Source organism: Balaenoptera acutorostrata, chromosome 21 (assembly GCF_949987535.1).
Source record: "Balaenoptera acutorostrata chromosome 21, mBalAcu1.1, whole genome shotgun sequence".
Lineage (NCBI taxonomy): Eukaryota > Metazoa > Chordata > Mammalia > Artiodactyla > Balaenopteridae > Balaenoptera > Balaenoptera acutorostrata.
The window spans coordinates 5,364,494-5,390,307 of NC_080084.1; the positions used below are offsets into that span (position 1 = coordinate 5,364,494).

General features: G+C 42.3%; 1 protein-coding gene and 1 long non-coding RNA gene across 3 annotated transcripts; one reads left to right on the forward strand and one right to left on the reverse strand.

Moving 5' to 3' along the window:
• Nucleotides 1-1,543: 1,543 nt before the first annotated feature.
• On the reverse strand, nucleotides 1,544-4,589 carry LOC103001202 (uncharacterized). Of its 2 annotated transcripts, none has more exons than XR_009006541.1 (3): nucleotides 4,451-4,589; nucleotides 2,764-2,969; nucleotides 1,544-2,654 (listed from the first exon to the last, which is right to left on the reverse strand). It is a non-coding gene; the product is annotated as an uncharacterized LOC103001202 (long non-coding RNA). The 2 variants fall into 2 exon arrangements; XR_009006542.1 differs by having other exon boundaries at nucleotides 4,254-4,589.
• Nucleotides 4,590-9,355: 4,766 nt separating this feature from the next.
• On the forward strand, nucleotides 9,356-21,275 carry LOC102999485 (THAP domain-containing protein 1). The gene is made up of 4 exons (XM_057537494.1): nucleotides 9,356-9,368; nucleotides 13,548-13,680; nucleotides 19,744-19,939; nucleotides 20,490-21,275. The coding sequence occupies exons 1-4, from the start codon at nucleotides 9,356-9,358 to the stop codon at nucleotides 20,862-20,864; spliced, it is 717 nt and encodes a 238-aa protein (XP_057393477.1). The 3' UTR covers nucleotides 20,865-21,275.
• The last annotated feature ends 4,539 nt before the right edge of the window (nucleotides 21,276-25,814 follow it).

Sequence of the window (25,814 nt, forward strand, 5' to 3'; positions counted from 1 at the left end):
ACCAGCTGCTTCTGAGGACCCAGCAGGTGGGAGGACACACCTGGCCAAGTGCTGTGGAACATTCAAATAGGAGCTGCCTGCACCAAAGCAGGAAGGAAGTTTAAGACCAAGCACATCACCTTCTCCCATGGGGACCCTGCTTCCTAGGAGGCCCACTGACCTAATACCTCCCGGGTGGCAGAACGTGGGGAGAAGGACTTCTCCTCAGGACCACAGGTGGGACTCAGAGCAAGCAGGGCCCTTGTGGTCCTAACTGTTCAGAAAGGAACAAGGATGCTACAAGCCTGGCCCAGCCTGCTGCCGTGGCCAGCCCTTCACTTGAAGAACAGTCATCACAGGCAGCAGGGATGGTGGTACCAGCAGCCCCTCAGCCCCCCATGCACCCAGAGCCTCGGGCTTCCTTAGCACCCTACGGCCTGCCCCTGGTGAGGGTGTAACCTTCACACGGGCTGCAATTTCACTCCATCCCCTCTATTTCAGTACACACCAAGCCCAGACAGTCTTCCAGAGTTTTCGGGAGCTAATCAGTGGAGTGACGGTTTTTCCTCTGGGAACCGTTTTGTTGCTTTCTCACCAAGTTATGTGACAGGCAGACGCCCATCAGGTCAAACAGGACAGTCGCCCACACCCCAGGAAATGTCTCCTTCCACCACATTAAATGAGTGCAGACAGAGTCGGCAAGCGGGAGGGGCGAGGAAGGAGACAGAAGTTTGAGGAAGGACTCAAACTGAAGGTCACAAGAGTTGGGGGACAGCAGGTCAGGAGAAAGTCAAGGGGGCAGACCCTATGGTGGAAAACCCAACCAACCCATCACGCTTCCCAGAATCAGCCTCCCAGCAATGGGTCCGCCAGGAAGCAGCACATCCAGGGTTCAACCCCCTTCACCCAACAAATCCAAATCTACACCCCAACAGGCAGGCACCCTAGCCCAAGACCAGACCTATTTCCACAGACCTGAGCGCGGCTAATTGAGAGAGTAGTAAACCAATCCAGTTCTAGACAGCACAGAAGTTTCCCAAACCGTCAGCTTGTTTTCCTCCCAACAAAACACGGTGACTTCCCTCCGTTGTCACATTTCCTCCCCGAAACTTTTCTTTCTGCAACCCCTCTACAGAGGCTAAACTGCAAGCCGCTGAGGACGGACACGCAAGAGCAGCCCAGCCGGGATGCAGCAGGAGTAACTTCTCCGTGGAGCAGAGGGGCCAGTGCCCAGAGGCTCGCTGCCCTGCCGAGCCGTGGAGGGCTGCTGTCGGGATGGAGCACGCTGAGGATTACACGTCCCCGTCTCTGCGACCAGACCTTCCGGCGGCTCGGACCAACTGTGCGAGCGAGGCACTTAGCAATTATCTGCTGGCGCTGACGCCCCGCCCGCTGCTCCTGCGATTGTCTCCCGGGTCCCGGGCAGGACCGCATTGGTTTCAGACGACCTCACTCATTGCCTTGGCTCCTACTATTACCTGAGCCATCAAAGGAAATAATTCCAGGTTTCATTGACAACCTGTAAGGCTCTCCTCCAACCCGGTGTGGGAGCGGCCCTGGGAGTCCAGTGGAGGGAAAAGGGGAGAGTAGAAAAAGTGGGGGTGGGAGAGAGGGAGAGCCGAGAAAGGGTGGAGGGTGAGAGAGAGAGAGGGAGGGAGAGAGGGAGGAAGGGAGAGAGAGAGAGATGGAGAGAGAGAGGGAGTTATCAAGCAATCAGATTCCTGCACCAGCATTTTAACTTCCACAAAACAGAGCCCATAGCCACAATTTTCTGGCCTTATTTTCCCCCCAACTGGTGAATGTTCCTGAGGGCAGGGAGAAATATGACGGTGGTGTTTCTGCCTGTGTAACACAGGCTCTGGGAAGCAGAGCAAGGTAAAGCCTGGAGGAATCTAGTGATGTGTTTCCCGGGGCCACCCTGGAGGGCATGTGAAGGTCATTTTAGATTGTTTGGGAGGACAGAGTATGCACCTTCCCTGGATTTATCCATCCGTTCTTTCCCTCATGGTCCACCCAACCTGAGAAGACAGTTTCCTTTTGCACCTCATTCAGTCTCAGGAGAGCTGATTTTAAAGTCTGCGAAAGTCTGGAAATCCTCACTGGCCTCACAGGGAGGTCCAGAGAGACAGGCATTCCCCAAGCTAGTAATTCTGCTTGGACCCTGACTTTTGCTTGTTCTCACGTGGCTTCAGTGAATTGCTTAGACTCACATCATCAACCAAAGCAAGGAAGGAGAGGAAAAGGAACTCATCACGGGGTGAGAACAGTCCAAATGCTTTTCCTTGTTCAACAAGGAATCATAGAGCATGAGTCTTGCCCTTTTTCTTTCCTTAGTGTATATTTTTCACTGTATGGAAAGGACATCATTTGATAGTGGACAACATTTGATAACTGAATTTTTTAAGAGGAAGGAAAAGAATTTTAAAAGGGCCTTTTAAAGGAAGCTCTTGGAATATCAAATTTCAGATTAGTTAGAACTCGCCTTTCACCCTTTTCCTTCTGGGATCCGCATGTCTCTGAGCGCAGGCTATGGTTCCAGTTCATCCCCTGTAGCCTCAGACAACTGCAATCTTTATCACCATCTGCATCCTTGGAGGCAAAAGTTCCTGCTGCCTTGTTCAGTGAGCTTCTGCTTCATGGGGATATGCCTGGTTTCCCGAAACACATTGCAAGCTCTGTAGGGGCAGAGCCGGTATCATGTATATCTTTATAACTCCAGTGACAGCACGTAGCACTCAATAAGTGGGCTGACTAATAAAACCCAATTCAAAACGTAGAGCGTACCTCTGAGCCTCCTGGCATCATTATTCCACTGTGATCACTCATCCAGCTGGCGGGGTGGGGAAGGGGCCCATCCTGGATTCCAGGAGGTAAAAATTCAGGACAAAACACTGTGACAGCTACCGCCGTCCCTCCAAGCTCTCAGTGCCCCTATTCTCTCTGGAAAATGAGGCAGCTCTTCACTCCATGTCTTCTTACTCCCTCGAGCGCTGGAAGGAAATGAGAAGATGAGGGACACACATTTTATTTATGAGACATATACCTCAAAAAATTAAGTCATTTCCATAGTGGCTTTCCAAATATCAGCATGGGTCAAAGGAGAGTGACCCTCTATTAAGAGTCAAAAAATAGGACAAGGGGTGTAGCAAAGTATTTGTTTTCTATTTCCTTCCTTTGTCTAGGTGAAATTCTTACAAAGCCCCAAGGATGAAATTAACCTTAGCTGGTCCTTTGAAATTGACCCTGTCCCAGAAAATCTGGCATGTTCAGTCATGGAGTAAAAGCCATAAATAATACTTTTATGATTTAAGCCGTAAGATTTCCACATCCACAAGAAAGCAGAGAGCGAGAGCAAGAGGGAGGGGATATGGGGATGTATGTATAAGTATAGCTGATTCAGTTTGTTATACAACAGAAACTAACACACCATTGTAAAGCAATTATACTCCAATAAAGATGTTAAAAAAAAAAAAAAAGAATGCCTTTGATGGGCTCATTAATAGACCGGACAAGACTGGGAAAGAATCAGTGACCTTGAAAACCTGTCAACAGAAACTCCTGGAGCTGAAGGGCAAAGAATAAAAGAATGAAGAAAAGAACGAAACGCCCCCCAATCTGGGAGAATTACAAAAGATGTTAACACTTGCATAATGGGAAACCCAGAATAACAAGAAAGAAAGAAGCAGAAGTCTATTTGAATAATGGGTGGAATCCACAGATACGGGAATCTCAGGGAACATGAAGCAGGATAAATACCAAAAATTAGACACCTGGGCACATCATACTCAAACAGCAGAAAACCAAAGACAAAGAATATCTTAAAAGGAACCAGAAGATATTAGGAAGGGGCTTGCCTATAGAGTAACAATGATATGAACTGAAGCAAATCTCTTGTCAGAAACCATGCAAGCAAGAAGAGAGTGAAGTGTTTAAAGTGTTGCAAGAAATAACCCCAGCAAACTAGAGTTCTGTATTCAGTGCAATTATCTGTTAAACATGAAGGAGAAATAAAAACTTTCTCAGACAAACAAAAACTAAGGAAATTTGTTGCCAGTAGACCTGCCTTGCAAGAAATATTAAAAGAAGTTCTTTAGCAAGAAAAAAAAGGATATAAATCAGAAACTCAGAACTGTATAAAGGAAGAAATAAATGAAGGTAAAATGAAAAAAAAAATGCAGGCTTCAGTTCTGTGCCTTCACACTATCCCACTTCTCCCCCTTAAGAAAAAATACGAGAAATAAACTAAATTAGTTTATTTAGGCGGGTAGAGGCACCGAGTCTTGCAGCGCGCACAGGTCCTCACAGCGCGGTAAGAAGCCGGCCGCGCTGTGGCCGCGCAGCTTCACCGAGTCATCATGGCCCGAGCGCGGCCTCGGGGACGCTGGCTGTGGACACGATGCCCACACCCGCCTGGGGACCCGGCTCGCCTCCCGGCCCCTCAGGCGCCCACCGCCCGGCGGCTGCGACCCACAGCGTGCGCAGAACCCGCGTCGCAGCCAGAAGACGCAGGGCCACGGGCCCCAGTTAGGCAGACCCCTCCGTGCCGCGCTCACTTCGGCGCCGGCCTCATCGCCCTCCGCGCCGAGGGGCTACCGTTCCAACCGGCAGGCGGCCCCGTGGGGGCGGGGCTCGAGGACGTCAGTGCACTCGCCGTGCGTCCGCACGCAGCCCCGCCTCCCATGGGGACCTGGCCTGAGGAGCAGGGCAGCCGGAAAGGTAGGAGGTGTGGAGGATTTGGGGTTTTCAAAAAGCGTTTGCTGACTGATCCAAGCAAAAGTGAGACATGGTTGTATCAACGCATTTTTTTTTTAATATTTAATTGCGGGGGAACGGGCGGCGGGCGGCGGCGGCGGGCGCTGCGCCGGGAGGGGGCTGCGGCCCGGCGGCGGCGCCCGGCCGCGCACCCCGCGCCCCCGGCCCGCCGTATTCCCGGGGAAAGTTTGTGGGGAGTTGCTGTGGGGGTGAAGCACCTGCCTCTCCGGGAGGAGCCGCCGCCGCCACTGCCGCCGGCGCGGCGGAGGTGGGGCTGGTGGCGCTGTGCTGCCGCCGGCTTGGGGTAGGGTCAGAGCGGCCGGCGGCGGCGCGGCCCGGCTCCGGCCAGGCGGGCGGGTGGCCGGGTGGGCGTCCGCGCTCCCCGGCCGGCCAGGGCCCCGGCCGCGGCCCCCGGCTGTCAGCGGGCGGGGACCGCGCCGCCGCTCCGCCGGCAGGCGTGGGGCGCCCAGCGCGGACCCCGGGGTTTGTTTACGTCCGGGCGGGTGCCCGGGGGCCACCCGCAGACCCCGTAGCCGCCCCGCTCTTTTGTGTGCCTGCAGGAGCGGCGCGGAACCGGCCCCTCCGCGGCCGGGGACCCAGTAGGGGCGCTTGGGGAAACTTGCTGGGGGCGGCGGGCGCCGCGCACGCGGAGCCCGGGTGTCGGGTGTCGGCTGTCCCGGGGGCGCGGGTAGGGGCGCCGGAGGAGGAGCGCAACTTTCCCCGAACGCAGGCCCGGCTCTGCGCCCGGGCGCGCGGTTTGTCCGGGCCGGGGGTGCTTGCTCCCCGGCGCCTGTCCGGGCGGCCCTCTCCCCGCGCCCGGGGGCTCCCGCGGACCCCTGTAAACACCCCCCCCCCGCTTCTCTCTGATCCTCTCCTCCGAGGCCCTGTTCTCCCAGCAGGGTCCGCGGGGGGCAATGGACCGCGCGGCGGGTCCGCTTCGAAATGCCTACTCCGATCGGGTTCTCGAAAGCAAAGCCCCAGGGGCCTCGCTGGACTGTGGTGTGCTGGGCCGTGGTCCACGCGCCGAGCCCCGGGCGCCGAGGGGGCATCGTGCTGGGGCTCCACATCCGGCGCCCGAGCCGCAGCCGTGCCCAGGGGGCGCGTTCCTGCCTGCCAACCCCCACCCAGGGGAGCAGCGCGCCCTCGGGGTCCGCCCGGGAGCTGCCAGCTCCGCGCTCGCGGCGCCTGGATGGCCCCGGGACTCTGCCAGGCGGATGTTGTGCGTAGCCGGAGCCAAGTTGAAGTCTCATCAGCGCTTTCTAGAGACTTTTGCCATCCTGATGGTTTTAAAGTGGCATTTCAGCGTTGTGATTTTTCTCTGATCACCGAACTAAAACCCCCAACAAATGGAAGATGTTAGCATTCTTCATTCCGGAGAAGACCACAGTTTGATAATCTCGAGAAGTTTATCAGGAGACCACCTGGGACCAGATTAAAGGAACCAAGAGAAGCTCATTAGGAGAAGACCACCTGAGGCCAGATTAAAGGAGTGCAGGCCTTGCACACACCGGAATCTTTATCAGCAACCCGCCCTTGAACCATTACTATAAAACTCCTCACCAAATCCTCCCGGTTTAGGGACAGTTTTGAGGGGCACGAGCCCGCTGTGTGCCCCTTTGCCTGGCAGAGCAATAAAGCTATTCTTTTCTACTTCACCCAGAAAAAAAAACAAAAAAAATTTAATTGCAGTGGTTGATTTTTTTATTATTTTTTTAAATTTAATGTTACATATTTATATATAAATTTACATTTATATATATTTATATTTATATATATATATTTATATTTAATTAATTTTATATAATTTAATTTTTAATTAATTAATTTTTGGCTGTGTTGGGTCTTCGTCTCTGTGTGAGGGCTTTCTCTTGTTGCGGCAAGTGGGGGACCACTCTTCATCGCGGTGCGCGGGCCTCTCACCGTCCTGGCCTCTCTTGTTGCGGAGCACAGGCTCCAGACTCAACGCATTTTAAAAGTAGTAAAACTCCCTATAAGTGTCTGTGCTCGCCCCGCCCAGGAGAGAGCGTGCCCTCCGTGAGGGACACGTGAAAAGCTGAGTGAACGTCTGCCTGTGGTCTGTTACCTGGTGCACGGGTGTGTGAATTTCTGCAGAGAGCTCAGTTTCTGTAGTTTCTGCTGACTTGACACGGTGGTTGGCAAATGGTGACGTGTTCCATGCATTCAGGACGTGATCGTGGTTACTAATAATCACTTTGTTCTCTCTGTGCATGTCTGTGTCCTAATATTTTCTTTTTATAAGGACCCCAGTCATATTGGACTAGAGCCTACCCATTTGACCTCATTTGACCTCAGTTACCTATTTAAGGGCCTTATCTCCAAATACAGTCATATTATGAGGTATTGGGGGTTAAGACTTCCACATATTAACCTGAGCAGGACACAATTCAGCTGATAATAGAAGGTAAGAGTAATTTAAGCAAGTAAGTAACTATTTTTTAAAGTGAGTTGCTTAAAGACATGAATTGACTCAAGAAGAACAAGAAGAAATTACATAACACTGTATGTTATACAAAGGTATTAAATTAATCATCATAACATCCTGTGAGATCCACATGAAATCAGACTAAACAAGATTAAGCAACTTATCCAGAGTTGTATAAGTTAGTACTTTCCAGAATTTAAACCAGGTATTTTCCCAGTTCCATTCTACATTATATTCTCATTTCATTATTTGAAATGAATTTTGAGTCTTCATTTTGCTTAGTTTCTGAAGTTCTATGGAGATAGAATGGAGTTGGATATTTTCAGTGACATTCACACATGGGGAAGGAAATTGAGTCCAGAAGCTTCTGCGATGTTTCCATGGAGAACGCTAACAACAGAACCAGAAACACCGTTATCCTTTTGGTTCAGTCATCTTCCGTAACACACTACAAGAATTAATTTTAAGAAGCCCAGTGTTTTCCAAACTTTCACCAATGGGCTCTGTAGGGTCCTCTAATAATATCTAAGAGACTCATTAGTTTCACATTCCAAGCCACTTAAGACCAGGAGTTCTGATTGTTCTTTGTGAGAAAATCAAGTGACAATCATAGCTCGTAATTTAGGATGGTTTCTTCAGGGCCCAGGCAAAACCTAATACACAGTAATAATCATTGTTAATTGCATCTTTGACAATGATTAATCGGGTATCAAAGAGGTGTATAAATTGGGAGAAGTTATGATCAAAGAGAAACATAGGCCACAGATGTTTAATTAATGCTCAATTATTTATGAGTTTAACTTTGGTTAAGCTAATTTTCCTTCTTCTAGACAATTTCCAATTCACCTCTACAAAGAGACCAGAATAATTACCTTCCAATACAAGATTTATTGTGTTCCTTTAATTAAGAGCCTACAGTGACTTGTACATTCACTCCACGAAGTCTTGCTATGAGAGAAAAGGAGCCATTATATTTTGTCTTGAATTAGATATGCCACCATACTTGACTTAGCTCATCTTACTGGAAGCACTTTGAGGGCAGATCCTACAGTCTTGTCTTACATCCTCTACAGAATCAAGCCAAGGTAATCACACATAGTTACAGCTGGAAAAACACTTGTTCTGGGTTGATATTTTTAGCCTTTACCACCAAGACTTTATCACCAAGACCTATCTTTACAGTCTCTAAACAGAAGACCTTCTTGCCTTCCGTTTTCATATTGACTAGGAATGTAAAGGGAAGAACTGAGAAGTAGCCATAGTCGGCTAGCAGCCAGCCCAGATAAATCATCTGTGGAGATATTGTTTCTTTCAAAAGATATAAACATAAGAGGAAGTCCTAGAGTTTGTAACAATTGTGCATAATAAAATTCCATGAAAACCTAGAAATCCAGATGCAGATCAGTAACATATTGGTTAAATAAGCTGTTCTGTTCATGCAATGGACAAGTGTACAGACATTAAGAAGAACGAGATACTCTTTTCTATGAGATTCTCTTTTCACTGAACTCATCAGTGCTGCAAAGACAGTGTTACATCAGGCATCTTCATCTTGTCCTGTATTTATTGCCAGTGTTACTAAAGGTTATCATTTACCTCTTTCTCTTTTAGATATATAATTTCTTCTTACTGTGGAAGCATTCATCAATCCCTATTTTACTATTTTAAATTGGAAATGAATATTGAATTTTATAAAATGTCTGGGGGATATTTCAACTGATTGTATAGTTTTGTTCTCTTTTGACCTTGTTATATGGTAAATTATATTTTGTTATTTTATATTATGCTATTTATTATATATGGTATTATGTTTACTAATTACACTTATTATATTAGAATTACATTATAATTAAGGTAGCATTTTGTTTCAGATAGACAAAACAACCAGTGGAATAGGAAGCATCTTAAAATTAGATGCAAGAGCGTAAGGGATTTGAGATTAAAATAAAATTGACATTTTGGATCAGTAGCCAAACTTATTCAACAAAAGTGGGAAAATATGGCTATCATTAATAAATTCTAGATAGAGCAACTAGTTAAAAGTAAAAAAATCATGAAACTGTAAAAGTATCAGAAACCTGGGAGACTTGAAATAAATTATTCATGAGGAACATCTTTCTAAGATACAAAGAAAAAGGATACATTTAATTATATAAGAATTAAAATTTTCCTCATGGCAAAATGCACTACAAAGGTCAGAAAACAAGCAAAAGAAATTGGGAAATATATTTAGAAATAGATATGCTCTCTTTACAACTTTTGAGAGAAGCACATGTTTCTTTTTCCTTTAACCTGTTATATGGGTATTAACCTATAATGTAAGTGCATGGTTCCTTTCCTTTAACCTGTAAGGTGAGATTTCATCTGTATGGTAAGTGCATGCTTCCTTTCCTTTCATCTGTAATGTGAGTGTCAACATGGGGCACTGTTTCCAAGCACAGACTTTGGATGTTCCTGTACTGGTCCCATCACTGACCATCCACAAAAACTTGCAAATGTTGCTTTACTTTCCTGGGGGTTAGAGTCTTAGCTAAGAAATGGAAGCAAAATAGAACCTTCGCCCAGGGATAATAGAAGGTTTAAAGGAGTAAATATGTAAATGACTTAGGACAGTGCCTAGTACAAGAGAGGTCAATATAAGTACTTATCAATTTTTTACAGAGACAGATGAAAGAAATAAAATGTGGTGATTTCAATCTATTGATATATATTCTTGACATTAAACTACCTTTTCATTCATTGGATGACCTAACTTGCTCATGCTTTTTCTTACTCTAGTGAACCTGGGTAGCTAATATCATAGCTTAAAATGTTTGCTTTTATATTTACAAGTAAATTTGACCTGTAAGTTTCTTTTTCCTTACAGTCCTAATCTATTTTAAGTATTAGGATTATATAGACTTCCTAAGATGAATAAAGGAGCATTCTTCCTTTGCTACTCTCTAGAAGTTTTTCTTTATTAATACTGATGTTATCTGTTTAATAGACGTTTGATAGAATTCCCCACCCAAACGTTCTGGGTGGGTCTGGTATTTTCTTGGTGAAAGACTGTAAACTATTGACTTAATTCCTTTACTGGTGAAAGAACTCCAGCTATATAATTTCCTCTTGGGTCAGTTTTGGTAAACTTTAGGAGCTAGGAAATTGTCCACTTTACATAAATGTTCAAATTTACTGGCATTTCATATATTCTCTGTTTGTACTCTCTGCTATAACATTGTCCTGATTCTTTCTGTGTATTATTTACTTATGTTTTTGTTTTGCTTAATCGAAGTGTGTTTTTAAAATCTTTTCAAAGAATATTCTTTTGATTTACTAAATCACCTCAATTTTATACTTTTTTCTGTTTTATTAAGTTCTCATATCTTTATTATCTATTTTTTCTATGTTCTCATGGTTTATTGTTTTGCTCTTCTGATGTCAATTAAAACACTTGGTTTTTAATTTTAATAAATCTTTTTAGTTATAAATAGTTGCACTTTTTGAAGATGCCAGCTTAGTTGTAAGTGTCTAAGGGTCAGCACCTCCACATTGTTGCTGGCCTAAGCCTTAGTGCACCCTATAGCAATGTATATATTGACATTTTTTCCCCTCGACTTTCTGTGTTTTGCTACTTCTCACTTTTCTTTGGAGAGAAGCCCTCTGAAATATCCTTTAGTTATTTTACAGCCAATAAGTCTTTAAAACATGTGTACTTTTTTAAAGATAAATCTACTTACATAATTAGGCAGAAAATCTGATTTGCCATATTTTTAAAAAGAGCATAATTTCACTCTTCTCCATGATTAATCTGCTGTTTTACACAACCTTTGAGTTTTTAGCTTTATCAATGACATGTACTTTAGAAATTTTTTAAAGAGCCTACCCACTCTTTTAAAACATCCTGTTCCTTGTTTCAGTTCTAGTTTTATGTCTGTTTTCTGCCTTGCACCTGATAATTCCAACATTCAATGGATGGCCTTGGGAATCTAATTCTGGTATTGATTGTTTTTGCTGATTCTCTCCCATTGTAGCTGATTTCTTCATTATTGTGTAAATTTAGATCATGAGCTCATGTTTAGCTAAACTTTATCTGTGGGAACGCTATAGGCCTGGGTTGAAGGTCTACCTCTCCAGAGAGTGTTTAGTTCTGTGTTTGGAATACCACCCATCTGGGAGCATTTTAAGGTAATTTCTTCCCTTCTGTTTGCAAGACCGCAAATAAATTTGCAACTCAAACACTGTGAACACAGATCTGGGGTTCAGAATTCTCAAGATGTCCTACCTGTTTCCTACCCAGAGCAGAGGCCACGAGAATTTGGTCTTAGTCTCCCTTTGCCAGCAGATATTTTTTTTTACTAGCACACCCTTTCATTAGAGGTGAACCTAGGGATAGATGGGTTTAGTTCTAACTTCCCATCTAGGAGGGATGGAGTCATCTCCTGCCTCCCATGTGGTCATGGCCATTTTAACAGCAAGTCTCTGTGTCAGGTCAGGTGTGTCATTAAACTATGGCCTGTATTCCAAATCCAGACAGATGCCTATTTTTTATGGCCTATGAGCTATGAATAATGTTCACATTTTAACTGCTAATAGTTTAAATGGTTACTTAAGTACCTAAATAATATCCTCAATTTTGCCTCTTTGGTCCACAAAGCTTAAAACATTTGCTATTTCGCTCCATAAAAACAGGATTGCCAGCTTCTGTTCTAAGCTATCAAGATCTTCAGTCCACTCTTAATATAGCTATAACTCTCACACATGTACCCCCCTTCTTTCAGGGGTCCTGGAAATTTCTACTGCACACTTCAAAAATCAGACATGCACTTAAAAATAAGTTGTTTCCATTTCACCTAGCATACCGAACTCTTTTCTTTTAGGAGAGTTTTTCAAGTAATCTTGCCCACCATATTCTTCAGAGCTTCATTAATAATGGCAAAAATTAAAACAACTTAACATTCAACAAATGGGAATTGTTCATAACAATTATAGAAGCACATACAGTAGAAAACTATAAACTGTTCTTGAAACGGTGAGACATAACTAGTTTTATTCTTTGAGAACTATGTTTATTTAGGTCTCTTTTGTTTAAATAAGTATATTTCTGTGTATGTATGTATATAATCATGTATTTATACACACATACATTATTTATATGATATATTTATATAAATATGTGAAATACATACCTATACACATACCTTTGATTTATATCTGTCTACATACACAGGAATATAATTATATATATCATATATGTATATACAGTGAACTGAAAAGTGGTAGTATACATATATATTGTGTATAAATGTATATGTGCATGTGTAGAAAAACAGGTTGAGAGATATGTAAGCATGATTTAGACAGGATTCAAGATTTTAAAAGTAGTTATGTGTAGGTAATGAGATTATGGCCCATTTGATTTAAAATATTGCATATTTTTACATCAATTTGTATGAACAGATTCCTTCGTAAATAAAGTTATAAATAGTTATACATATTTGTATGTGTAGTGTATAATTAAAATATATATACTTTTATATAAGTATTATATAATATACTTGTCTTATAAACATTATGTATTGTGTTATATAGAATACATTAAATATAATGTATTCTATCAGATAATAATGATATATTTCTATATTATGATATAATTGTTTTATAATCAATATTACATGATATATTAATACTGTGAACATAATAAACATATAAATACATTGCATTAGTCATATAGTTTGTACAATATATGCTATGCAAAAATACGTGTTAATATAATACATAATTGTTATACATTCATATAAACAGTAATATATTACATTTATACACCAATATAATATTTAATATTGGTATATGTATATTATATTTAATATATGCATAGCTAATGCTCTTTAAAGCCATCTGCTACAAGAAGTAGAATGAGACCAGGAGTATGGCCAAAACAAATTCTAAAAATATTAGATTATTTATATTCACTTATATGTCATTTTCCTGGAATCTGCATCTGACTGTTAGAGAGCACACACAGCAAAATCCCGATAAAGTGCCCAGGAGGACATGGGATCCTTTATTTACTGGGACCTCAAAGGAAACATAGTGCTATTCAGTCCCCCATCAAAGAGCTAAGAGCAAATCTTGAAGCACCCAGTAAAAGCCAGTTCAAACAAAAAAGCTTTTCCACTTCAACTTGAAAAAGTTAAGTTCCCAAGAGACCCCCTACATCAACCACCGAAGCTCATTTGGCAGTAAAAACAATAACATTCAGCGAACAACAAGAAATCTAAAACAATAGTTGTTTAAAAAAAAAAAAAAATCCAGCAGCTAATCAGTGTCTTTCCTGTTTGAAAGAAGGCAGTGGGAAGTGGACAGAAGACCTGATAGGAAAGATAAAAAGAAGAGGAAAAGGAAAATAAAAGTTTCCAGTTTGACAAGCTGTCTTCTGCATCCATTTCATCCCAAGACCAAGCCAGCGTGGAGGCTTTTTCCTCCTTTCCTTTTCGTGAGACTGATCTCAACCTTGCCAGGACACGGTGAGCAAAGGGAACAGGAACGAGGAGCTGTGTGTCCAGGGCTTGGGACCTCGGGGCTGGAATACACAACACAAACACAGGATGTGACTTCTGAGCTGCTGCAGAGGCCGGGGTACTGGGGGAGGGGAGCCCTCCTCACGTCCTGGGCCAGCGGCAGGGCCAGATCAGGGGACAGGAAGTGACCAGCAACTTCCCAGGGAGAGAGCAGAGCAGTGGAGGGCTGAGGCTCTGAGCCATCCCGGGAAGGGAGGCTGCCCCCATTTTCCAGACCGTATGGGAGGGAAGCCTACCCTCGCTGGCAGCTCAGTGATAAAGGTGAAGACTTGTCTGCAAATAGACCGTGGGCTAGAAGGCCTGCAGGAGGGAAGCAGGGGTCTTGGCAATGCATGCTCTTCTGCAGGGAGTCCTGTGTGTGCAAATGTCCTAATGAGAGTCTCTGAGTCCATCTCGACCGGCACCTTAAGGACAGCCAGACTTTCGTCTCCTTGCGAGACGAAGTGATCTTGAAGCAGAAGGTCACAAGCCACACGAGATGCCGCCTCTGTTGCCTTTGGGCCCCTCCCAGAACCCTGACTCTAGTGCAAACAAAGCAGTGCTTTGAATGGTTCTCATGGGGCGGGGCACGCCAGGTAACGCCAGGTATGTGTCCTGCGCTCCATATCCCTCCACTGGTAGAGGTTTGGGTTTGGGGAGGCTTTTTTTTTTAACAAAGAGAGATGTATCTAAATTAAGAGCTGCACTATTCACAATAGCCCAGACATGGAAGCAACCTAAGTGTCCTTCGACAGAGGAATGGATAAGGAAGATGTGGTACATGTATACACTAGAATATTACTCAGCCATAAAAAAGAATGAAATAATGTCATTTGCAGCAACTTGGAGGGACCTAGAGATGATCATACTAAGTGAAGTCAGTCAGAGAAAGACAGTTGTCATATGATATCACTTATATGTGGAATCTAAAATATGATACAAATGAACTTATTTATAAAACAGAAACAGACCCACAGACATAGAAATCAAACTTCTAGTTACCAAAGGAGAAAGGAGGTGAGAGATAAATTAGGAGATTGGTATTAGCAGATACAAACTACTATATATAAAATAAGCAAGGTCCTTCTGTGTAGCACAGGGAACTATATTCAATAACCTGTAATAAACCATAATGGAAAAGACTCTGATAAAGAATATATATATATATAGTAAATCAACTATACTTCAATTTAAAAAATAAAATAGAATAAATTAAGGGCTGCCAATGGAGACTTCTCCTTCCCCAGCTCTTACGGGAATTGCTCTTGAAAAAGACTCAATGGATTTACTTATTGAGTACCTATGCATGTGAAACACCATGCCAAGCATCATGAGAAGGATACAGAAATGAGGATGATTTTGGTGATGCTTGTAATCTGGTAAAGGAGACAAACATATACATAAATCACCAGCATCAGGCAGACAACAGTCATACAAGACCATGGAAGATAAAAAGGGACTTTTTCCTCCTGGGAGGATGGAGCACGTTGGCACGGACTCGGTCGGCAGTCAGAGGAGCGTAGGGCCGTAGCTGTAAGAGAGGCTTTCCATCAGGACCCAAGCTGGGAGGAGGGGAACAGTAGGAAACTGACTACTTGGGTGTGGTTAGAGTTGGCCTTGGATGGAGGGTGTGGTAGGAGGGGGGAGAGAGAGAGTAGCGTCAGGTAACAGGCTGAGGTTTGGACTCAGTTCTCTGTGAAAGCGGGAGCAGCGAATGTTTTTTTTTTTTTTTTTTGGTTATAGAAGAATTATTTTATTCAGTGATATTCAAGACATTATTAGGTCATGGCCTTATATTCACAGTTTCAAGTTGGAAATAATTCAGAAATAATGATTAACATTTGGAAATTAGCCATTAGTTATGGATTCAGAGGAAAAAAGAGCTTTTGCTGAGTGAGTCATAAAGGATGCTAATCACATTAAAAACAAATTTAGTAAATAGTATCAGTCAACCATGCAAATAGATGAAAAATATTTACCAGCCCACGAAACGTTTTACCAGCCCTTCTGCTTTTGTGACATCCCAAATGTAGCGAATGTTTTTTAAAATGGGAGCAAGGCTGTCTGGATGGAGTCGGCACAGAGCAGGGAGGCCCATCGGGAGCCATTGTGAGAGTCCAGGAGGGAGGGGGGGGGCTTGAGCCGTGGGGAGGGGATCCTCGGGGTCCTAGTTACTCCGCGTCCTTCTCAGCGGAGCCTCAGGGAGCCAAGCGTGTCCAGGTGGAGATACAGCGGCTCCGTCCATACCGAGGGGAACGGTGGCCACAGTGCATCCAAGGACACACGTGGGTGGTCCTGTGTTATATGTTTCTCTGGATTTGTGCTACAACCTGGGGTCTGCAGTCACAACCCTTTCTTCTCGATGCTTTAGTGAAGGGGGAGAGAAAGACCAGAAAATAAGCCAGACCCATGTTTGGGGGTGGCAGGGAGCCAGCAACACTCTACAAGCCCAGTTGAATGGGGATGCAGGCTGAGCGTTTTAGATTTGACGAAGGTTTATTATGTGCTGTGCTGGCCACGTGCTGTGCCTCTACCCCCAGATCTGCCCTGTTACATTCCCGGGGGCTCCCTTGTTGTCTGCTCTAGAGTTGGGCTTGACCTGCTTCGAAGGAGTCGGATTTCAAACACGTGCTCACACGCTGTACCAAGTGGCATCACTCACTGTCTCTGGGAACAATAAATTCTTGTCAGTGTGCCAGCTGCTTCCTGCCAGGACCCTGACAAAGGTACTATGCATCCTCTGTACCTACTATTAATCCTCACAGCCCTGGGAGGCAGTCTTTCCATTTCGTAGATACGGAAAGTGAGGCGCAGGAGAGGCTACCGGACCAGACGTGGCCTGGGGGCCGCCAGGAGCAGCGCTGTCTGGACGCACAGAAGACGGGGTGGCTCTGGCGCCACCCGCCCCCTCCGCCCGGGCGACTGGGGAGACTCCTCCTTGGGAGGCGTGAAATGGGAAGGTCCTGGTGACCTTGGCCACGGCAGGGAGGACAGCTTCCTCGGACCTACAGCCAAGCTTGCCTGAGTGAAAAATAAACTTCTACGCGTCCGCCGAGAGATGGGTTAGCTCAGGACCCATCCTGAGCCACACGCTTCTCTAAGTCACTTAACCAGTGAACGGCAGGACCAGGTTACAGGCAGGATACGGACAGGATGCGGGAACTAATTAGGAGGAAGAAAAAACCCCACACGGTGCTCCGTCAGTTGAAACCAGAGCCCGGGGCATTTTCTCTTGCTCACTTTTTCCACAGCTGTTCTGCTGTTACTAACATCACTACCCATAACATTAGGAACTTAAATTTCTCGAGTGCTTCACGCTTGTCAAGAAATGTGTTGAAGGCTTTACCTTATCTCATCTGGTCCTCTGCTGAGATGTGCACTGTTATTATCTATGTTTCTCATTTCAGGGAGCTGAGCTCAGAGAGGTTAAGTAATTTTCCAAGTTCACATGGGTGGTAAGCGTCAGCACTGGGGTTTTAACTCAGAGTGTGTGACATTACTTTCTACTGCCTCCCAAGACCAAGGCCAATGCCCACAAGGAAAGGAGGTGTGAAAATGCAAACACACACAGACACACATTGAACCACTTAGGATGGAAGGGGGCAGATCCAAAGAACCCTGAATGTTGAAAACATTCCCCCAAGGTCCTGCCACAGTACCTGAGCATGTGCTCGCACCAGCCAAGATGAAGACGTTTTCCATCAGTGGTTTTGAGCTGCTCTGAAGAACCCCATTGCTGCTCCTACACTTGACACAGTTTCTGTTTTGCAGGGCCAATGGGTCAGGTTTGAGGAACCAGCTTGTTGTAGCTTGCTCACTACGGTAGCTACCTAAGCCCAGGCAACCACAGGGTCTTAGTCCTGGTGGGACAATCACGCCCCAGCAACTGCAAGTGCCACCGTGCAAACCATTCTTCTGGGAGACAATTAAATTTACCTACGAGTGGGCCTGCCCTGGTTAGCATCCAGTATCCAGGGACCCATCCCACACACACGTGACATTAACCACATCGCCCAACACACCTCGTCCTCTTACTTAGCAATATCATTTTTCCTCTACGATCCTGTTTATTTCTTTATCTGTCTTCCATTTGGCCCATATAATTACACTATGCTAGCAAGGAATTCATGTTAGCAGAGCAAGGATATATCCTTTTTTAAATGAAATTAGAAGATTAAGTTCCCTAGGGACTTCCAAAGTGAAGGAGTAGGTCTGGGGATGGAGATGTGATCAAAGGCATTGTGTTCCCACCTCCCCATTTCTAATGATATGGCAGAGGGAATCCAAACATAGGGAAGACCCTTCATTGGCACTGCAGACTCGTTAAGGATGACATTCACACATCAGAAGTACTGAGTTTCTGCTGGCTGTTAAATAGTCAATTTAATCGAAAGAAGGGCTAACCTGCCTCTCAGCCCTTATCTAAAAGAACAGTTTCGGGAAGTAAATGGGAAAGATCTTGACCTCCGAAAGAACCTGCATTGTAGTCCTTGAGTCTGGAGGCCCTGAGTGCTGAGTTTTACCAGTGATTGTACCATGTTTGTACTTCTAGAGGCACTCCCAGCAGGAACCTTCTAGGAGTCCTTTTCTCGCTTTCTCCCTGATGGCAGTGGGCACAGCTGTGCTGGGCAAAGAAAAGGGACTGCCCCGACGGTGGGTTAGAGCTTCCTGACCACAGCAGAGTCAGGCTCAGGCGTACCTCACTTGGAAGAGGAACTGTGGGACACACATTCAAAACACCCTTTTCTGGCTTCTTTCCAATCCCCCCAGCTCACTAAATCCTTGACCTGGAAGAATAAAATCACAATAAGTTTAAGCTCTTCCTAGCTCCCTTTATCTGGGCCTAATGGACATATTTCAGTTGATTAAGTGGTAATTCGAAATGAATACTTTTCTTTATTTCTTTCTCACTATGATTTGACTAATTTGATTAATTCATATTTGCCAGACTGATTCTAAGAGAACCAAAAGCTTCTTTTTCTCAGTACATAGTTATAAATGTGTAATTTTGTTTTACAACACACAGAAAATCACTGGTGAAAAAATAATACAAATTCACTCTATAGCATGTATTTTTACGTGAAACTTTTAGTGTCTTCAGTATAAAAGTTAAGCGTTAAAAACTGAGATAAACAGATAGTGGACCTATACGATTTACCCTTGTGTATTTAGATGTGTGTGGAATCCCTGTATCTGTTAGTGAAGGTTATTTACAATATCGCTGCACATGGGCCTTGACCCTAGCCTCCCATCACTTAACTCTTCTTAGGTTTCCTCTTACTCGACCTGCGTGCATCTATCCACATGGCTACCTTTTAATAAGAATATTTTTATATTATGTAAATTCTTAATCAGCCTGTCCTGTTTAGATTGTGTATGTCATTGTATCTGACATTCTTATAACTGCTATGTGATCAATCAGATTCCTGTAAGAAATATTGCTTTTTAAGAAGAACAAAGATACCATACTGGGAGGGGTGACTTATATTCCACATTAGTGGTGGTCACTTTAGTTATAGGATTTTAAAAGAAGTACATTTTTAAAAAATTTACTTGATTCAAGTCTACTTGATTTACAATGTTGTGTTAGTTTCTGCTGTACAGCAAAGTGATTCAGTTATGCATATGTATACATTCTTTTTCGTATTCTTTTCCATTATGGTTTATCTCAGGATATTGAATATAGTTCCCTGTGCTATACAGTAGGACCTTGTTGTTTATCCATTCTCTATATGTAATAGTTCGCATCTGCTAATCCCAAACTCCCACTCCATACCTCCCCCTCTCCCACCCTTGGCAACCACAAGTCTCTTTTCTATGTCAAAACAAGTACATTCTCAACAAACTAAGGTAGTAAGGACACAACTAAACACTGTCAAAAAAAAAAAGATTCACAGGGCTGGTGTTTTAATCCAATTCCTCCTTGGTGTGTTAACACTGATGTAAGCTAGTTCTTTTCTAAGCAGGAAAGTCTGAGTGTGCCTTTTTTTTTGAATAAGGTTAGAAAACTGAATTATGTCCTCTTCTTAGGTTTCCTCTTACTCGACCCAGTCTTTGTAAAAAATGGGAGGCAGCCGTCAGAAGGAAAAACTTGAAGCCCACCAAGTACAGCAGCATTTGCTCAGAACACTTTACTCCGGACTGCTTTAAGAGGGAGTGCAACAGCAAGTTACTGAAAGAGGACGCTGTCCCCACAATATTTCTTTGTACTGAACCACATGACAAGGTAATAAGTGTTTTAAAATATTGGGTGGTTTTCTGTTTATAAAATTAATGTGTTCACTGTGGAAAATTTGGAAAATCCAGAGTAGTGTTAAGAGAATAAATGTTGCCTGGAACCCATCACTTGTAAATAACCACTGTTCACAGTGAAATACTTTTTAAAAATACAAAGTGCAGTTTATTAAAGTTAAATATCCTCACGCTAAGAAACTCAATCTAGCTTCATAACTTACTTTGAGATCACTCTGTAGTCCTACTTACATGTTGATAAGTTTTGATTTTTCTTTGTCAGTGATAGTTCAGTTTCAAAGTATTTTTCCCCTCAGTTTTAAGTGCTTAGTATTTAATTAAATCTTAATAATCATTCTGTGTTTCTTGCACCCCATTTCTACTTCAGAAAGAAAAGTACAATTAAAACTTGAACTGTTTTCTCATTTTAGAATGTTTCTATACCGAGGAGACAGAAATGAGTCTAGTATTCTTAAATTCCACAGATGAGTTCTTGTGAACCGTTTCGTCATAAAACTGAAATGTGCTCTGCATCTTTGGTTTAGAAGGAAGATCTTCTGGAGCCCCAAGAACAGCTTCCCCGACCTCCTTCAACACCCCCCGTTTCCCAGGTCGATGCTGCTATCGGGTTACTCATGCCTCCTCTTCAGACCCCTGATAACCTCTCCGTGTTCTGTGACCACAACTGCACTGTGGAGGACACCATGCACCAGAGGAAGAGGATTCACCAGCTCGAACAGCAAGTAGAGAAGCTCAGAAAGAAGCTCAAGACCGCACAGCAGCGGTGCAGAAGACAGGAGTGGCAGCTGGAGAAGCTGAAGGAGGTCGTGCACTTCCAGAAGGAGAAAGACGACATCTCCGAGAGGGGTTATGTGATTCTACCAAATGACTATTTTGAAATAGTTGAAGTCCTGGCGTGAAGAGTGAAATCTGTGTTGGTGTTCAATGGGGCAATACCACCTGCCCTCTTCTAGCCTGTAGAGGAGTTTCGTTTGAAAAAAATTACACTTGGTCACTTGTATAAAAACAATTCAGAATATTTTTTTAAAAGAATAAATTAGATATATACTGTAAACTTGTAAATGTTTTGTTTGTAATTTCAGGGTTTTTACATTTTAACAAAATATTTTTAAAGTTATAAACTAGCTTCATTGTAAGTTGGTTTCAAGATTGGGGATTTTTGTTTCTTAATTTGAGTATTTATAGAAATGATATGAAAAAAAGTAAAGAGAATGATAACAGTGCAGTAAGGGTGATTTAAGTTTAAAGTTTAAAATTTTAAATGAACAGTTTATTGAGAGAACTTAGTCACATTTTAAATCAGAAGCATAGGGCAATAACGTCTCAGAATATATATATATATATATATATATATATATATTCTTATTCACATATTCTTATTTGTAAAGTCAGCAGATTCATTTATCTTTCTTAATCACTTATCAAAGATAAATTGGCAAGTCAATACTTAAAAAAAAAAAAGATTGGTTGTCTTTAGAGCAGAAAATGAGTCATTCCATACCTACTCAAAATGGTTAAAAGACTTTAAAGAATGGATTTTTAAAAAGTGGACCCTTCTTTTCCCCCCACTGTCTGGCATTATAGAATTAGAAGTGTGTCTCCACTGGAAGATACACTCTCCAGTAAGCAAAGTAGGCATTGTTATCAGTGAGGTAATGACCAATGACCAATGGGGGCTGATCCGTGGCTTGCCTTTTTCTTTCACTGCCCCGAGCTAAGGGACATCCAGTCCCCAACTGTAGGTGTACCTGCATCCAGATCTCTGCCAGATGTGTTGTGTGGGTAGAGTTTGACTTGTTCCATAAGGTGGAAATCTTGCACTTGACTAATTGATTTTGGTCAAGACTTCACGTAAAAAACGATTTCTTCACTTTTACCACAAGTTAGAAATTACATCCCATTTACCTTAAGGAGTGATTTGCATTCAAAAGCGTCCTAATAGGTAATGTTTATTTTACTTAATGCCGAGACTCAAATACTGAGGTTTCTGTTCAAACTGTGAGTTGTGTTCTGACTTTGTGAGAAAGTTTACATATATTTGAAATGAAAACCGTTCTGAGTAAACAAGTACTGCTGTAGGAATTACCTACTGAGATTTAGAGTAACTGCTCCAACTGTAATTATTTCATATTTCAAAGTGCTGCACAGACCTTTGAAGGCTGTATTAAAGATACGCAGTGGTGATGTCCAAGAGTGTCTTTTGAAGACCTGATTTTCAGTGTAATTCACTGCCATGCCAGTACTTTGATTCAGGGAGATTCGACTTTTTATGAACCAGTATTTCAAAAATAGAAAATTATGATGACTTGAAATTATATCATCTGATAACACTTAGAACTAACTCTAAGGAATCAGGATTTTTTTCTAGTTATTCATGAGTCTCATCACTGATTTTAGAAGCCACAAAATCTGTAAGTAGTTTGTTTTTACATTTCATCTCTCTAGCGATTCCTGGAGAATATGTGGGTAAATATTTTGCAAAGTATATATCTTAAATCTAAATTGTCATCTACGTAAAAAAAATCTGTGTGTGTGTGTGTGTCCATGTCCTCAGAACCAAGAATCCAACATTGAATTGTAAAAGTGATCATCATAATTACTTAATGTCTTAGCGTTATGATTTAACCTGAAGCTACTTTTTTTTCATGAGACATAAATCCCTATTTGGAGAGAACTGAGCAAGCAGCATGTATACCAACTGTTTGCATTTAAATCATTTATTATGTTTAACACAGGGAGTTTGAGGTACAGGCGCTTATTTCTGAATTTGAAAGGAACATTTGTTGAAATGTTTTAAAAATTCATTTTGTTAAAATTCATTTTGTCTATTGTATCGTTTATGACATTGCCAAGAGAAGGAGAACATTTAGGCTAAAATAGGTCCTCTTCAATCATAGTGAAACTTAGTCTGAAACAGCAAGGACAAGGTCTCAGTCTGGAACAAGTGGGGAGGAGACCCTTGTGAGTTTCACCATAGTATGAAAGATGACATTTATTTTAAGCACCAATAGTGACATCCTAAAGTTTCCATCTATGAATGATATAATTTGGCAATAATAGAAGAAATAACTGTTTCTTAATAGAACTGCTAGGAAAACTGTAGAATTTTAGAATTAGAATGGACCTAGAAATCACTGAACACTTGCCTAACCTCCAAACCCTGCAGAATCCCTTTGTGAAATACTCCTGACAACTGGACATCTGTTCTCTGTATGCCATTTACATTTAAGCAATTCTGTTCAGATTCTTTAAAATGGGTTTCTGGAATAGAGTAGAATTTGTTGCCACTTTTTAAAATACTTGTTTATAATGCAACTATAAACTTTGCTTTAAACTACTGCATAGTTTGAACTATCAAATTCCAAATTAAAGAAGTTTCAAAATTTTGTAAAATCTAAATGTTTATTAGTTGTGTACCTGTTACGTGTACTAAAAATAATTCTGTCATTACAGTAAAGAAACATTGGTGTCTAAAGTTATTAGCAAAAATTTTTGCTTGGAAATTCAAATACATGAGGAGATTTTTTTCTTTTAACTATAATTTGTGTAATCCCTTTCTTAGAAGTATAACCATAATGGTGAAGGCAGTTGAAAGTTTCACTTGATACGTTTTTTTTTTTAGATTGAAGTAATATTCTCTGATCATCTTTAGTTATTTAAAAAATTATGCACACATACACATACCCACAACCTATGGCTTTTATAAAGTCAGTCATAAGTGACATATCTAAAAGTCCATGTGATCGATAAAAGAAAACTCCAGCTGTGTTCCAGAATTTTAAAAAGATAGCCAACTATGAATAGCATTTAAAGGAAAAAGAGAACAAATTTGCTTGTTGGGTTATTACTCTTCCTGATATTGGGGACCCTGTGAATTGGATAAGCAGTGAGTGAAGAACATTGCTCTTGGCTGATGGTAACCGGTGTTTCTGGACATGACGGTTTTATATAGTTGTGTATTAAAATGCAATCTTTGATGTGAAAGAAAAATATCCAAGCAAACAGTGATTTACACACAAAAAAGCAATTATAAGTTTAGCCTTAAAATAACAATAGTTTGCTTGAAGTAATATTCTCTTACAATTCCATGTCTGGATACATTTTTTTTTTACCTTGGATGTGGTTTTACTGAGATATTTTTCTGAATGATACGTATTTTTTTTAACTCTCAAAATCTTCAGGATTTTTATTCATTTCTAAATTCATAGTTTGGGTTTAGAGATTATAAAAGTTTCATTTTTTAAACGTCATAAGGGATATGAATAAACTTTCATTGTTTTAAACTGGTGAGACAAACTGTACAGTATTAACAATAAGTAGGTAAACAACTTCTGGAATGGCTGCATGAGAAGCTCTGAACTCCTCCACACCATAACTACCGTAAGTGGTGAAAAAAAAAAAGAAAAACATTTAAAATCTGTGCATGTTGTCCTAAGGGCATACAGCAGATGAACATTCAGGAACATGTAAATCTCATAAGAAAGTTAAGACTGTGTGGCATGTATGTTTCTTCTCCTCCCAGTTCCCAGTCATGGGCTATAGTATGTATCTCCCAGGGAGGGGAGGCTGCCAATATTTCTCAGGCCCCCCACCTTTGTGTTGCAAAGGCTAAACTCCAGGCAAGTGCAGCCAAGAGGTCAGGACTCCCTTCCTCCACTCAGCTCCCACTATAGGATGGAGGCTCTACCTCAGGTGCAGCAGGCCAAGAATACTGGGACCCTGATCACCTTCTCCCTAATATGCTCAAAGGGTGAAGTTTCCATGCCCGCAGAGGCAAGTCAAGGGGACCAGAGGCTACAGTACAAACAGCTCTGCTCATAATGCAGGCATATCAGTGCTAGAGAAGCAGACCGTGGGCCCCACTGCCAGCTCCAGAAGGTGTCTGAGGTTTTTTTCTCGGGGGTGCGGCAGGCTATAAAGACAGAGAACTCTGAAGCTCTCCCCAAAGGAAATTATTTTATTTGCAAGTGTGTAGGGGAAGTTCACGCCTAAGGCGCTCTCAAGAACGATGGAGAACCCGGTGGTTAGCAATTAAGAGGAGGCTGGTAGCTCCACAAGAGCAACAAGTTAATTGTACAAGAGAGAACAAGCTAACTTACCAGAGAGAACCAGGGAAAGAGGCAGGTAAGAAAAGAAAGAAAGATCTGTTAAAACCCGTCACCCCAAGTGACTGTGTGCATGCCCAAGGCTGCACCTTCAAAGGAATGAAACTGGAGACATCACACTGAAAGGAAAATAAACCTCACTAAATTAGTCCAGCCAAGTGATTAAATAAAGAAGAAAACAATCACAGCAAGCCGGAGGTGGGGGTGGAGAGTAACTGGAATCAGTGTTCAGAAATCCCACAATATATAAAATGCCTAGTTTTTAACAAAATGTTATGAGACATGCAAAGAAACCGGAAAACATAACTCATACACAGGAGACAGAGTAGGCAATAGAAACTGTCTGTGAGAGAGCCCAGACGTCAGAATTAACAGACAAAGATTTCAAAACAGCCATTGCAAATCTGTTCAAGGAACCAATGGAAACCATGCTTAAAGAAGTAATGGAAGATATAATGACAATATCTCATCGAAAAGAAAATATCGATAAGGAGATACAAATAAAAAGGAACCAAGTGGATATTCTGGAATTGTAAAGTACAATAACCAAAATGAAAAATTCACTAGAGAAACTTGATAGTGGTTTGAACTGGCAGAAGAAACTCAGTGAACTTGAAGGTAAGTAGAGATAATGCAAGCTGAATAATGAGAAAAAAGAATGAAGAAAAATGAATAAAGCATCAGAGAAACATAGTATACCATTAGACACACCAATATATACATAATGGGAGTCCCAGAAGAAGA

Bases quoted from the DNA above. Each gene is read 5' to 3' on its own strand.
- LOC102999485 (XM_057537494.1), top strand. The intron at 13,681-19,743 runs GTGAGCAAAGGG...TCCTCTTCTTAG, and splicing joins CTCAACCTTGCCAGGACACG to GTTTCCTCTTACTCGACCCA. The intron at 19,940-20,489 runs GTAATAAGTGTT...TCTTTGGTTTAG, and splicing joins GTACTGAACCACATGACAAG to AAGGAAGATCTTCTGGAGCC.